This window comes from Salvelinus fontinalis, unplaced genomic scaffold (genome assembly GCF_029448725.1).
Source record: "Salvelinus fontinalis isolate EN_2023a unplaced genomic scaffold, ASM2944872v1 scaffold_0051, whole genome shotgun sequence".
Classification (NCBI taxonomy): Eukaryota; Metazoa; Chordata; class Actinopteri; order Salmoniformes; family Salmonidae; genus Salvelinus; species Salvelinus fontinalis.
The window spans coordinates 81,473-96,826 of record NW_026600260.1 but is presented as its reverse complement, the minus strand read 5'-3'; the positions used below and the strand labels follow the sequence as shown (position 1 = coordinate 96,826).

Here is a 15,354-nt window from a genome sequence, read left to right as displayed (position 1 = left end):
TTAAACTGCATTGTTGGTTAGGGGCGTGTTCACAGTAAGGTCTACACCTGTTGTATTCGGCACATGTGACTAATACAATTTGATTTGAACATTCATATTGAACCCCACACGGTGGGGGTTATAACCGGCACATGTCTATATCTCTTGATCGGTTTGACTCGGAGTGTTGAAATTTGGCGAACGTGCTCAGGGATGAGTCTAGCTAACCTACACAATATCTCAGCCACCACTGGCCTGATATTGATTAAACTTGGGTGAATGATGAGAATTGTCATAACATTGTTTACAAAATTACACTGATTGGCCCAAGGGGGGCGCTGCATCATTCATGTGGGACATGTTTACTCTTGCCTTGTTTTTTTATTAACTTAGTGAACTTTGTCTTATTTTGGTTATACTCATCATTTGTTTGAACACTGACTGATACCTGTTGAGTAAATTCAGTATTGTTGCAATACAATTAATTAGTACTGTGGTAGGATAGTGGACAGTCCAGTGGAGGATGTTTTTGTATAACTGGCTTCTTCTCGGCACTGACAGTCCACTATCACTCAAATGTTCAGTCGATCACATCTGCTTTAGCAGATGATTCTATGTAATATAATTTGAATAACATAACATTTATGTCCTCTCAATGGACTGACATCAAGCTATGGTAAGCATTTGAATTTGATGTTTTAGACAGATTATTTTCCCCCGTGATGAAATTGGGGAGGGGACTGTGGATCTGTCCTGGTCCGTTAGTATGTTAGTCACATGCAATATCTCAGACGGCACTGGTGAAAACGTTGGTGAAGTATGCATCTTGCCATGGAGATCCGGCATTTACAAAATGACCCTGATTGGCACAAGGCTGGAGCTATACTAGTTAACTGATATGTAATACACGCGATATTTCAATTGGCCCAATTTGTTTGTATTATTCTTGAATGTGAATCTTGTTACCTTTTGGATTAAAACAGTTTAAACCAATCAAGCTGTTTTCATTTAGTGGTCAGGCAGACACTTGCATTCTTGGGCTATAGTTTCATTATAGGCCATGACCTAAGTACTATTGTTGGGGTTCTCAAACGTATACTTTTTGAGGCCCACCAGTTAGTTCGTTTTATATTATGGTTCTTCTGTTTCATCTGCTTTTTCAGGGACCCCTGTAATCAACTCCCTGGGGCTCCTATACCCCCTATTGAGGACCACTAGATGTCGTTTTTAGGCTTTAAAATACCTAATGACTGTGACAAAGTTCAAAGTAACACAACATGATTTTGAGAGGAAAATCCAAAACAGTCAGGAACGTCACACAAGCAGATGGATGACGTCATTCATATCTCATTGCTTTGAAAGTATGTATGGCTCGGGTGGGGAGATCCTTCTTCTCTATCCTCAATGCGCATGACGAATTCCCAAACTAGCCTCTCCCTTCCTAAAATTTTCAGTCTGCCCTCACATTATGCGCATGCGTACTACAATCTAGCGGCTCCAGAATAGGGAGAATCGGTGGGAGTTAGCAAGCTGTGTAATGGCGGCCTCGGTGTTGGTGTCTGCGGAGAACACCGGACTTACTTTTGTGTTCGGCAATTCTGGAACTGTAGGGGCTCCCGGGAATGGAGTAGGGGTACCGGTTCCTGTACCTTGGAATCGGTCACTGGACAGGGCATTAGACGAAGCCTCCGCAACTGGTTGCCTCAACCTCAGCGGCAGGAAACTGAAGGAGTTCCCGAGGAGCGCCGCCAACCACGACCTCACAGACACAACTCGGGCCGGTGAGTGGGGATCGAGCCTCGCGCGGCAGAATAGATGGAAATTGTCTTTAAAATGTTGATAATACAATTGCATGGAACAAACCCGAAAATACACCTTAACGGTGGGTGGGTAGCTAGCCAGCCAGCCACGAGCTAGAAAAACAAACTTGTTTTGACTTGGAGTATCAAGTTAGCCTGCTAGCTAACGTCAGGACACTGCCTGGCCAACATTAGCAAGCGAACTAAGATTAGCCAGCTAGCGAGCGTCCAGACGTTTCCAGAGACAGTAGACAGTAAACACGGGTGTGACTGAACGATAATTACGTTTTGTGATGAACGACGTTGTTTTGGCTACTAGCAAACTAACTAGCTAATTTAGTTACAGTTAACTAACTATTTGCTTTGGGAAGTGAGAAAATTATCGCTCAACTAGCTAACTTATTTAACACGGCGCTATGTGACAACGTTCCTGTTTATTTGTAGCGTTAGCTAGCGTATGAGGTTATAGTTAACAAACATTGCGTTCAAGCTAGTCAGTTATTTGACTCGTGGCTAGTTAACGCTATCTAGCTACGCCCAACTTTCGTCAGTTCATATTTTCATAGGGATGTAGCTAGCTAGTTATAACATTTTACATGTGTCTGCTGCAAATACATTCCCAGACACTCACAACGTTATAATACGTTTCGCGAGAACTGACAGATCGGGACGCTTATTGAATGTGTAAGGATTCGAATCAAGAACCAGTGTTGTCATCATTACCTTTTTTGCGGTTAACTTGTGGCTCTGAAAATGAGGGAGGGAATACTGTACGGGGAATTATTTTTGTTTGTGATGCGATGCTCATTTTTAGGCATGGTGCGCTGCACCGTCGTCGCTGCTTATGTGCGGTGGACAGTCAGTGCAGATGTTGAGGGATTGTGGCTGCCTGGGGGGTTGGGCTTTGACACCATGTGGCACTTTCCTGAACCCTACTCCAGACGGTCACAAACGGCCACTAAACACAGACGTATAGTTTGGATGGCTCATGCCATAACAGTACTTCTGTCATCTATAGTTTTCCCATTTTTCACCAATTTCACGTTTCTTCTCAGTCTCCTGTAGGCCTATTGAATGCAGGAATTAACCTCTTATGACTTTTTTTGCCCTGGACCCTCACACTGACTCCTAGCGTGGTTGTTGACTCATAACCTGAAGTTCCCCCTGCAGTTATATCCGCAGGGCAAGCGGGTTTAGTACATTAAGCAACATGAAATCTTATTAAAATCTGTTCATATACACCCCGGGAAGAATATGACACCTTTAAAAAAACATACACATTCTGACAAACGAACACTTAGATATGGCCATTTTTACATTTTCATAAAATCTTAGAATATTTGGGAATTACATATACTAAGGCATTTGTGAAAATTCTACATTGCATTATAGAGTGGGAATGCAGCTGTGCGTTTTGACAATTTATAGACACTGCAGTAGATAAAACCAACTAAAAACATTTATCTCGTACAGGAGCGGAGTCTACGCAGACTGGTGCGCCATAGCCAATCAGAGCTACAGTAGGCCTTCATGCAAACAAGCCATTTTCCACAGACCTGCCATCATTCACTTTGAACTGGACTGTGTGTTTACAGGCAGTAGGGCCTGCCATCATTCACTTTGAACTAGACTGTGTGTTTACAGGCAGTAGGGCCTGCCATCATTCACTTTGAACTGGACTGTGTGTTTACAAGCAGTTGCAATAGTGCGGCTTTAGATCATTAGAACGCAATTCACCAAAAGCCACAAAATACACCTGAATGGATTTCTGCAAATACCACGAGTCCTTTTCTATTTGGGAACTGTACAGTCCTATTGATCAAACCACCATGAAAAGGCTGGCTATGTATCCCTGAGTTATGCACATCATCAATATCAACAACTAATGCTAGCCAGAGCAAGATGTGCTAAAATCTAATGAAGGACCATAAGATAAACCCTCTCAAACTTTTTCAGCTAGTTGGCCATTAAAATTGCACAGGTGAATTTTGGGGAAATGTTTCCTACCTGTCCTTCTGCAGCTGGCCTGCCAATCCATGCCTGTCTCAGCCAAGCACCCAAGCTAACTTGCTAAACTTGGCTAGCTTGCTAGCGTTTTCCTGACACAAATTACCATGTTACTCGCACTAGGAGATTTGGTTAGGCTGTTTACATGTTATCTAGAGCATTCGTGACGTACTTTTTTTGCCTACTATATTGATACCGGTCATATTCAGTGGGTGTTATGCGTTCGTAAGTTTGCAAAACAACGAGATATACTAGCTAACTGGATAACAGTCGTTCAAGTTCTTGCTAGCTAACCAAATGACACCTGCAGCATCTCTAGCTGTGTATAGCCACTGAAAACCGATATGAGGGAAAAAAGTCAGTCACTCACCCACTCCTCCAATGACATGACATCCTCCTAGCAGCTAGCTATCTAGCGAGCATTAGGCTCCATGTTTTTAGCTTGCTACATAAATAGATACACTAGCCTATGTACCAGGCCAGCTTTGATTTACAACCTGATAGCAATATTTTTTGGACTACCCAGAAATGTATTGGTGAATTATATTATTCATGTATTGAACTGTATCCATCTTTTCTGACAATAATGCCTTAGTGTACGTCATGGAATGTTCTAATTTGTGAAGTTGGGTTTCGAGCATAAACTGGGATTTTTATATTTTTGACTGATATTATTTTAGTCTGTTTAATATCTGCAAAGTAGTTAAAATGCTCTCAGTTCCACTTTAAATATTGTGTGGATGAAGGGCAGGTGGGTGGCGGCTAGGTTGAATAGCCTAAAGAGAAAACAATCATGTGCCTTTTACTGAGGAGAGGCTTCTGTCTGGGCACTCTACCATAAAGGCCTGATTGGTGTGGTGCTGCAGAGATGGTTGTCCTTCTGGATGGTTCTCCCATCTCCACAGAGGAACTCTGGAGCTCGGTCAGAGTGACCATCGGGTTCTTGGTCACCTCCCTGACCAAGGCCCTTCTCCCCCTGTTGCTCAGTTTGGCCAGGTGGCCAGCTCTAGGAAGAGTCTTGGTGTTTCCAAGGTTCTTCCATTTAAGAATGATGGAGGCCACTGTTCTTGGGGAACTTCAATGCGGCAGACATTTTTTGGTACCCTTCCCTAGATCTGTGCCTCGACACAATCCGGTCTCCAAGCTTTACGGACAATTCCTTCGACCTCATGGCTTGGTTTTTGCTCTGACATGCACTCTCAACTGTGGAACTTTAAATAGACAGGTGTGTGTCTATCCAAATCATGTCCAGTCAATTGAAATTACCACAGGTGGACTCCAATCAAGTTGTACAAACATCTCAAGAATGACCAATGGAAGTAGGATGCACCGGAGCTCAATTTTGAGTCTCATAGCAAAGGGTCTGAATACTTATATATAATCCTCAATCTACACACAATACCCCATAGTTAAAGTTAATATGTTTTTAGAAATGTTTTGCAAATGTATTACAAATATAAGACAAATACCTTATTTACATATCTTTTAATCTGTTTTAGAATGAGGCTAACAAAATGTGGAAAAGGTCAACAACTAACCAAGCCACTGCCTGTTCACCCCACTATCATCCGGAAGGCGAGGTCAGTACAGGTGCATCAAAGCTGGGCCTGAGAGACAGAAGCTGTTTTTCAATCTCAAGGCCATCAGACTGTTAAATAGCCATCACTAGCACATTAGAGGCTGCTGCCTAATATACATGGAACACTTGTCACTTTAATATTGTTTACATATTTTTCATTACTCATCTCATATGTATTATATCCTGTTCTACTGTATCTTAGTCTATGCCGCTCTGACATTGCTTGCCCAAATATTTATATATTCATAATTCCATTCCTTTACTTTAGATTTGTGTGTGTTGTGAAATTGTTAGATATTACTGTACTGTTAGAGATGATAACTCAAGTGTTTCGCTACATCCGCAATAACATCTGCTAAACACGTGTATGTGACAAATACAATTTGATTTGAAAAAGGTTTAGGGGTCTGAAAACTCTCAGAATGCACTGTAGGCCCACCCACTTGGGAGCCAGACCAACAGATACTCCTGTGTACCCCCACTCTTCTCCTCCCCCTTTTGACGATCCCGCAGGTAAAGAAGCCAGATGTGGAGGTCCGGTCGTTTGGATGTACTGCCAAATATGGGTCAGAAATTAAAATTAATTAAAATTAAACATTAAATTATATTGCAACAGCTCTGGTGGACATTCCTCCAGTCAGCATGCCAATTGCGCGCTCCCTCAACTTGAGACGTGTGGCATTGTGTTGTGACAAACTACACTTTTTACAGTGGCCTTTTATTGCCCCCAGCACAAGGAGAACTTGTGTAATGATCATGCTGTTTAATGAGCTTCATGATATACCACACCTGTCAGGTGGATGGATTGTCTTGACAGAGGATAAATAAATGCTCTCTAACAGAGATGTAAACACATTTGTGCGCAACATTTGAAAGAAATAAAGCTTTTTGTGCATATGGAACATTTCTGGGGTTTTTATTTCAACTCATGAAAGATGGGACCAGCACTTAACATGTTGTGTTTCATATTTTTGTTCAGTATATATTACAGACAAGTGGACTAACAAAAATCCGGCACCCCTGTTACAATTTTTTTTGCCATTGCTGACTGTAGCCTACAGCGCATTCTCTGTATTAGCCGGTTAGGGTTGTGTGCAGGCCTCAGATTTTTACTTATAGTCAGGCTGTTGCTAATAGGTTATTAGCAATTGTGGACGGGTGCGGGTGACCCGTGAATAACTACCACACACACAGGCTCACACTGAGTGTGTGTTGGGATGTATCCGGGTCAATATCGGTTGTCTGGATGGGCGGAAGTGACCTCTACGTTAAATTGTTTCTCTTCTGCTCTACTGGGTACCAGTTAGTGGCATGGCAATAGAAGGCAAGAGTGACCAGTGGAGGTGTGCTGTATGTTGTTCAGCCAACCATGTTCATAATAACTTACCTTTCATAAAACCTGAAGGCTCGTGGTTTGCTCCTTTTTTTTCTGATGCCGAGGCCATAGCTCAGCGGGCTAACTAAACTAGTATTTTGGCAGACGACCTGGGTTTAATTACCAATCGGTAACAATGTCTAGGGGGTAATGAGGGGAGATGGAATCAGGGGCAATAGTAGACAGACTGATGTGATGGAATCATGTTAAACGATGAAGAGTAAAGAGATGTTTGGTAGGCAAGGGCCTTTCTTTTCTCCCGAGCAGGGACCTATAGAAGAATAACTGATGGCTCTCTTAGTGGAAGTGTGATGCTTGGGAGGAGGAGGATGATGATAGGGCAGGGAGAGGAAGACTGACAGGGCCAGTGTTGTGTTACGATACTTCTTCCTCCTGTTTGTCACATGAAGAGATTGAGTAATCCCATCAATGCTGGGCCAAACAACAGAGCTAACTTGTTTGGCCGGCCTGGCAGCACACACACAGCTGCAAGCTGTTGAGCCCCATACAGCAAAAACCCACACGCACAGCAACACTTTATAGGTAAACAAACCACTGGGGGAATGGCGAATTTACTTAAGACTGATAGTAAATGTTTTGACAGATCTTCTGTTTATAGTTTGGCTATCCATTTCTGTATGAGTCATTCCACCTCAAAAGGCACAAGGAAGAGGATTTAGACACACACCATCTCAGATTGTTTTAACATTTTCTGGAGTTAGAAACCGATGAGATTAGCATTCCTGAAACATTATTTTGTTGAAATATAATTTGATCTCTGAGAAATTAAGCTAATTGATTGCATCCAAATTGGCCATTTTTAATTTATAGGATTCATGTCTTCAAAAAAGATCATGGGCATAACATCCGATTTGTAGCATAACACGATTTTGACCATAATTCTTCCTAATAATGAATTAGACATGAGGATTCGAATAAAACGATCAATAGCCACCTACAGGCCCTCTACACACATCCCACCCCAACAACCAGTATACAATATTAGTTCTGTCTGACAACCTAATGTAATGCATTCCCTGTGAATCTGGTTATGGTTATTTTCCCCTGTTAAGAGAAATTAGACATTGAAGTCACTTGCATTCTTTACCATAAGTAAGTGTGAACGTGCCAAGTTTTGCTCAATAGATGCTGCTGTTCCTACTTCTACCACCATACCCTTTTTATAAATTTAGCTGGTCTCTTGTTTCTTAAATGGATCACATTTTCTTTGTAACTTTGGGTAGAAAACCAATTGCTTTTACCGAAATCCCAACCAATTATTATAATAAACATTTTTTTTAGGTAGTTTTTAATTGTACTATTTTTTTACCCCCTTCGTCTCCCCAATTTTGTCATCCAATTACGATCTTGTCTCATCGCTGCAACTCCCCAACGGGCTCAGGAAAGGCGAAGTTTGAGTCATGCGTCCTCTGAAACATAAGGATGCAAATAGTACTCGCAAAACACCAGTCTCAACGTCAACAGTGAAGAGGCGTCTCCGGGATGCTGGCCTACTAGGCAGAGTTGCAAAGAAAAAGCCATATCTCAGACTGGCCAATAAAAAGAAAGATTAAGATGGGCAAAAGAACACAGACACTGGACAGAAGAACTCTGCCTAGTAGGCCAGCATCCCGGAGTCGCCTCTTCACTGTTGACATTGAGACTGGTGTTTTGCGGGTACTATTTAATGAAGCTGCCAGAGTAGGACTTGTGAGGTGTCTGTTTCTCAAACTAGACACACTAACTTACTTTTTCTCTTGCTCAGTTGTGCACCAGGGCCTCCCACTCTTTCTATTCTGTTTAGAGCCAGTTTGCGCTGTGAAGGGAGTAGTACACAGCGTTGTACGAGATCTTCAGTTTCTTGGCCATTCCTCACATGGAATAGCCTTCCTTTCTCAGAACAAGAATAGACTGAAGAGTTTCAAAATAAAGTTATTTGTTTCTGGCCATTTTTAGCTGGTAATCGTACCCACAAATTATGATGCTCCAAATACTCAACTAGTCTAAAGAAGGCCAGTTTTATTGCTTCTTCAATCAGGACAACACTTTTCAGCTGTGCAAACATAATTGCAAAAGGGTTTGTCTAATGATCAATTAGCCTTTTAAAATGATGAACTTGGATTAGCTAACACAACGTGCCATTGGAACACAGGAGTGATAGTTTCTGATAATGGGCCTCTGGACGCCGATGTAGGTATTCAATTAAAAATCAGCAGTTTCCAGGTACGATAGTCATTTACAACATTAACAATGTCTACACTGTATTTCTGATATATTTTATGTTATTTTAATGGACCAAAAATGTGCTTTTCTTTCAAAAACAAGGACATTTGTAAGTGACCCCAAACTTTTGAGCTGTAGTGTATAAAAGCAACAGATGCCATTTAATACGAAGGGGCTAGAAGCGTCTTGTACGGTGAGGTACCGAGTGGCTAGGACATGCAAGACCCATACTATTGTGGAGGACTTAGTTTTTCCTGCTCCTGACAAAAACTATACAGGCAATGCCTTCATCAAACAACACTGTTTAACGACTCATCAGTGACATGGCAGGAGATGTTTTTAAACAATTACTGCTTCACATACAAGCCAGTGAATTATATGTGTTACAGCTGGATGAGTCAACAGACATGGGGGGCCTGGCACAGCTCTTGGTATATGTCCGTTAGATTCATGGGGGGTCAAATAAGAAAGACATTCTCTTCTGCAAACCACTGGAAACAGGACAACATGAGAGGATCTTTTTTAAGTACTGGACAGCTTTGTGACATCAAATGGACTTTGGTGGTCGAGATGTGTTGGTATCTATACTGATGTACTAACTCCCATGCAAGCAGTTGCTCCCGACGCGACTTGGGTACTCTGCAGCATCCACCGAGAGGCTCAAACTGCCAAGGGAATGCCTGACCGCTTGAAAGACATTTTGGACACTACAGTGAAAATGGTTAACTTTGTTAAAGCAAGGCTGCTGAACTCTTTTTTTTAAATTTATTATTATTTATTTTTTATCCCATTTTCTCCCCAATTTTCGTGGTATCCAATCGCTAGTAATTACTACCTTGTCTCATCGCTACAACTCCCGTACGGGCTCGGGAGAGACGAAGGTCGAAAGCCATGCGTCCTCCGAAGCACAACCCAACCAGCCGTACTGCTTCTTAACACAGCGCGCCTCCAACCCGGAAGCCAGCCGCACCAATGTGTCGGAGGAAACACCGTGTACCTGGCCCCCTTGGTTGGCGCGCACTGCGCCCGGCCCGCCACAGGAGTCGCTGGAGCGCGATGAGACAAGGATATCCCTACCGGCCAAACCCTCCCTTATCAAGGGGCAAAGTATTGACAGTTGTTTTTGAATTGAGAGATGTGCTGAAAGTTTTCTTTACTGACTGTAATTTTCACTTGTCTGACCGCTTGCATGATGATGACGTTTCTTACACGACTGGCCTATCTGGGTGATGTTTTTCTCTCGCCTGAATGATCTCAATCTAGGATTACAGGGACTCTCCGCTACTATATTCAATGTTCGGGACAAAATTGAGGCTATGATTTAAGAAGTTGGAGCTCTTCTCTGTCTGCATTAACAAGGACAACACACAGGTCTTTCCATCATTGTATGATTATTTTTTGTGTGCCAATGAACTCAAGCTTACGGACAATGTCAGATGTTATGTAGGGAAGCACCTGAGTGAGTTGGTTGCGCAATTACTTCATGAAACGGGTGACACAAACAACTGGATTTGTTATCCCTTTCATGCCCCACCTCCAGTCCACTTATGGATATCTGAACAAGAGAGCCTCATCGATATTGCAACAAGCGGTTCTGTGAAAATTGATTTTAATAAGAAGCCTCTGCCAGATTTCTGGATTGGGCTGCGCTCAGAGTATCCTGCCTTGGCGAATCGCACTGTTATGAAACTGATGCCCTTGGCAACCACGTACCTATGTGAGTGGATTCTTGGCCCTCACTAGCATGAAAACTAAAAAAGCACAACCCAACGTTGCAGAGTTATGTGCAACCTTTCCAGCACACCCTTCTCATTAACCTGTGCTGAGTTATTCACAATTTTTGATGAACAAATAAGGTTCTATATGTAAGATGGTTAAATAAAGAGCAAAATGATTGATTATTATATTATTTCTGCCCTGGTCCTATAATAGCTCTTTGTCACTTCCCACGAGCTGAGTTGTGGCGACAACTCACACTTGTTCTTGTGTTTAATAAATCTATCGTACAGGGTGTGTGTGTGGCAGGCTTACAATACTGGCAAAAAACAACATTTGACATTGCGCTCACCCTGGTGCTAGAGGGGTGAGCGCAACTGGAGGTTGAGTGTTTTGAAGGGGTACGGGTCTATAAAACGTTTGGGAACCCCTGGAACCACCACTACATATTTCCATTAGTAGCCTGCATTTACTGTTAATTCCCATAATTTCTAATCAGCAATGTTTGTTTGGCTATGGTAATTTTTGTTCTTTTGTTATTATTATTAATATTACAGTCGTTTACCATTCTCATTGTCAGAGTTCACGCATTGTTTGCAGAGCTCACAAACCTATATGCTACAGGTATTGGTTATTTTATTACATTTCTGAGTTTTGTCAATTGATTCATTGTCTTTTGTTTGGAGCGCTCTTGTCAATTTTGAGTCAGGACGTGCACCTGATTTACGCATATCGAAGTAGGCCTAGGCTACCTGTCCTGCACGCAAGTGTGGGCCTATAAATGTTCCCGTTTGGGGATGTCTGATTAGTATTTCTGTCACCACCACTAATGAGCTGTGGCGCTTCTCAAAAAAATATTTCACCTCAAACAGCAAGTAAACAAAGTCTGTTTTTACATCCATTGAGAATGACAGTAGTTCCTCAAAGTATTTGAAATATATTTCCAGCTCTCACTTTCGATAACCACTCGGCACGAAAGGGAAAAATGTAGTACTCTGATACAGTGGAAACAAGTAAATCAGGTATTTTATGAAGTTCTCTTGCAAAAATAGCCTACAGCTGTGAGTGTCCCAAGCTCATGAAACTCTGAGGGCCCAGAATATTTTATAAACTGTTGCAAATTTGCTAGCACAAGCTTCAGCTGGACACAGTTGATACAATGTTTCAAGTTTGTTGCAGACATGCCATAAGTAGACAGATTCATAGGATATTTATTTTTATCAGGAAATTTTCTTCCTGCAGGCTGCCATGTTTTTATTTGTTGGCTTTATGTAGGCAATTGTTTTTCATACAGTTGAAGTTGGAAGTTTACATACACTTAGGTTGGAGTCATTAAAACTTGTTTTTCAATCACTCCACAAATTTCTTGTTAACAAACTATAGTTTTGGCAAGTCGGTTAGGACATCTACTTTGTGCATGACACAAGTACTTTTTCCAACAATTGTTTACAGACACAGTAAATTCTAAGTGAAATAATCTATCACATTACCAGTGGGTAAGAAGTTTACATACACAAAGTTGACTGTGCCTTTCAACAGCTTGGACAATTCTAGAAATGATTTCATGGCTTTAGAAGCTTTTGATAGGCTAATAGACATCATTTGAGTCAATTGGAGGTGTACCTGTGGATGTATTTCAAGGCCTACCTTCAAACTCAGTGCCTCTGCTTGACATCATGGGAAAATCAAAAGAAATCAGCCAAGACCTCAGAAAAAAAACATGTAAACCTCCACAAGTCTGGTTCATCCTTTGGAGCAATTTCCAAACGCCTGAAGGTACCATGTTAATCTGTATAAACAATAGTACGCAAGTATAAACATCATGGGACCACGTAGCCGTCATACCGCTCAGGAAGGAGACTCGTTCTGTCTCCTAGAGATGAATGTACTTTGGTGCAAAAAGTGCAAATCAATCCCAGAACAGCAGCAAAGGACCTTGTGAAGATGCTGGAGGAAACCGGTACAAACGTGTCTATATCCACAGTAAAATGAGTCCTATATCGACATAACCTGAAAGGCCGCTCAGCAAGGAAGAAGCCACTGCTCCAAAATCGCCATAAAAAAGCCAGACTATGGTTTGCAACTGCACATGGGGACAAAGATCGTACTTTTTGGAGAAATGTCCTCTGGTCTGATGAAACAAAAATAGAACTGTCTGGTCGTAATGACCATCGTTATGTTAGGAGGGAAAGGGGGAGGCTTGCAAGCCAAACACCATCCCAACCGTGAAGCACGGGGGTGGCAGCATGTTGTGGGGGTGCTTTGCTGCATGAGGGATTGGTGCACTTCACAAAATAGATAGCATCATGAGGCAGGGAAATGATTAGGCTATATTGAAGCAACATCTCAAGACATCAGTCAGGTAGTTAAAGCTTGGTCGCAAATGGGTCTTCCAAATGGACAATGACCCCAAGCGTTCTTACAAAATTGTGGGAAAATTGCTTAAGGACAACGAAGTCAAGGTATTGGAGTGGCCATCACAAAGCCCTGACCTCAATCCTATAGAAAATGTGTGGGCAGAACTGAAGAAGCGTGTGTGAGCAAGGAGGCCAACAAACCTGACTCAGTTGCACCAGCTCTGTCAGGAGGAATGGGACAAAATTCACCCAACTTATTGTGGGAAGCTTGTGGAAGGGTACCTGTAACATTTGACCCAAGTTAAACAATTTCAAGGCAATGCTACCAAATACTAATTTAGTATACGTAAACTTTTGACCCACTGGGAATGTGATGAAAGAAATAAAAGCTGAAAAATCCTTCTCTCTACTATTATTCTGACATTTCACATTCTTAAAATAAAGTGGTGATCCTAACTGACCTAAGACAGGGAATTTTTGCTAGGATTAAATGTCAGGAATTGTGAAACTGAATCTAAATGTATTTGGCTAAGGTGTATGTAAACTTCCGACTTCAACTGTAGTTGCAATGGCAACAGAAGTAACTTTTTAGATTTGTCAATTTTATTTAGATACAATTATATTAACCACATGACAAAGATTTTGACATACAAATACTATTATAAATGAAATGAAACTGTTCCATGAAAATGTACATACAAAAATCATAACTGGCATGCAGATCGTTTGAAATTGTAAAATAAATTGGTTCTCCAAAATGGAAAAGGTTGCAGACCTTTGGTGTAGCCTATTCCCGGCAACTTCTGGAGCGTGAAGGCCAGCAGTAGCGGGAGGAGGCTCGGGCACAGGTTTTTCTTCTTCTGGTTAGGCTAGATTGATCTCTGGCTCCCTCTTGAGACATTTGTGTGTTAATTCTTTAATCAAACAGTGTGCTTAAAACATCAGACAAGCTCTGTACATATACACTGAACAAAAATATAAACACAACATGTAAAGTGCTGGTCCCATGTTTCATGAGTTGAAATAAAAGATCCCAGAAATGTTCCATATGTACCACAAGCTTATTTCTTTCCATTTTTGTGCTAAAATTTGTTTACATCGCTGTTAATGAACATTTCTCCTTGGCCAATATAATCCATCCACCTGGCAGGTGTGGCTTATCAAGAAGCTGATTAAACAGCATGATCATTACACAGGTGCTGGGGACAAAATCCACTCTAAAATGTGCAGTTTTGTCACAACCCAATGCCACAGATGTCTCATGTTTTTGAGTTATTAATAGTTATTATTATTTTTTTTCTAACTTATTAGTGATTCACAATATATACCTCCTTTTTTAAATGTTCTCGAAATAAGTTTTTTGCAATAATCACTCAATGATCTGGCTTTCAAGTCTGTCTTAGCCATTTTTTTAACTAAAAATGACCAGAACCATACGCAATGCAATCCACTAATAATGACCAACTTATTGCAGCATCCATTATAGAAAATGAACACTGGTCTCATAAACAGTCTCCAAAGCACAAGCCCATGTGCAAGTAAGTAGCCACCTAATCTTTATATTTCAAGTCTTGCCAACTTGTATGCACCGAGTGGACAAAACATTATGAACACCTGCTCTTTCCATGGCATAGACTGACTAGGTGAATCCAGGTGAAAGCTATGATCCCTTATTGATGTCACTTGTTAAATCCACTTCAATCAGTGTAGATGAAGGGGAGGAGACAGGTTAAAGAAGGATTTTTTTTAAAGCCTTGAGACAATTGAGACATGGATTGTGTATGTGTGCCATTCAGAGGGTAAATGAGCAAGCGCCTATTTATGGGTTATGGTAGTAGGTGCACCGGTTTGTGTCAAGAACTGCAACCCTGCCGGATTTTTCACGCTTAACAGTTCCCGTTTGTATTAAGAATGGTCCATCACCCAAAGGACATCCAGCCAACTTGACACAACTGTGGGAAGCATTGGAGTCAACATGGGCCACCGTCCCTGTGGAACGCTTTTGACGCCTTGCAGAGTCCATGCCCTGATGAAATGAGGCGCGCAACTCACTTTTAGGTGGAACAGTTGAACTATTATGAATACACCCCCCTGTCCATCAACTGTTTGAATAACAGCCTGTTCACTTTGTTTTTAATGTTGAAATCAAGAGGCCTATCTGGATAAAAACTGCTCATTTCTCAAAATGAGAATGATGCCTTATAAATGCATCTTTTTATGCTCATTGCACATGTATAAAACAGACTAGACAGCTTGCACATAAGTCTGTGGCTAAAATGCTGCTAGTGGTATGTGGTATCCCATTGTTGCGCGTGACAA

The 15,354-nt window shown here is 41.5% G+C and overlaps 1 protein-coding gene across 12 annotated transcripts in view; it reads left to right on the top strand.

Annotated features, from left to right (window-relative positions):
* The first annotated feature begins 1,448 nt into the window (after positions 1 to 1,448).
* Positions 1,449 to 15,354, top strand: part of LOC129842548 (DISP complex protein LRCH3-like) — a 70,873-nt gene continuing 56,967 nt past the window's right edge. For 4 of the 12 annotated variants that reach the window (XM_055911138.1, XM_055911136.1, XM_055911132.1 and 1 more), the window contains exon 1: positions 1,449 to 1,760. In XM_055911138.1, coding sequence (XP_055767113.1) covers positions 1,517 to 1,760 — 244 coding nt within the window. In that variant the 5' untranslated portion in view covers positions 1,449 to 1,516. The remainder of the gene's footprint in view (positions 1,761 to 15,354) is intronic. The other 8 variants (XM_055911142.1, XM_055911141.1, XM_055911137.1 and 5 more) reach the window with 2 other exon arrangements.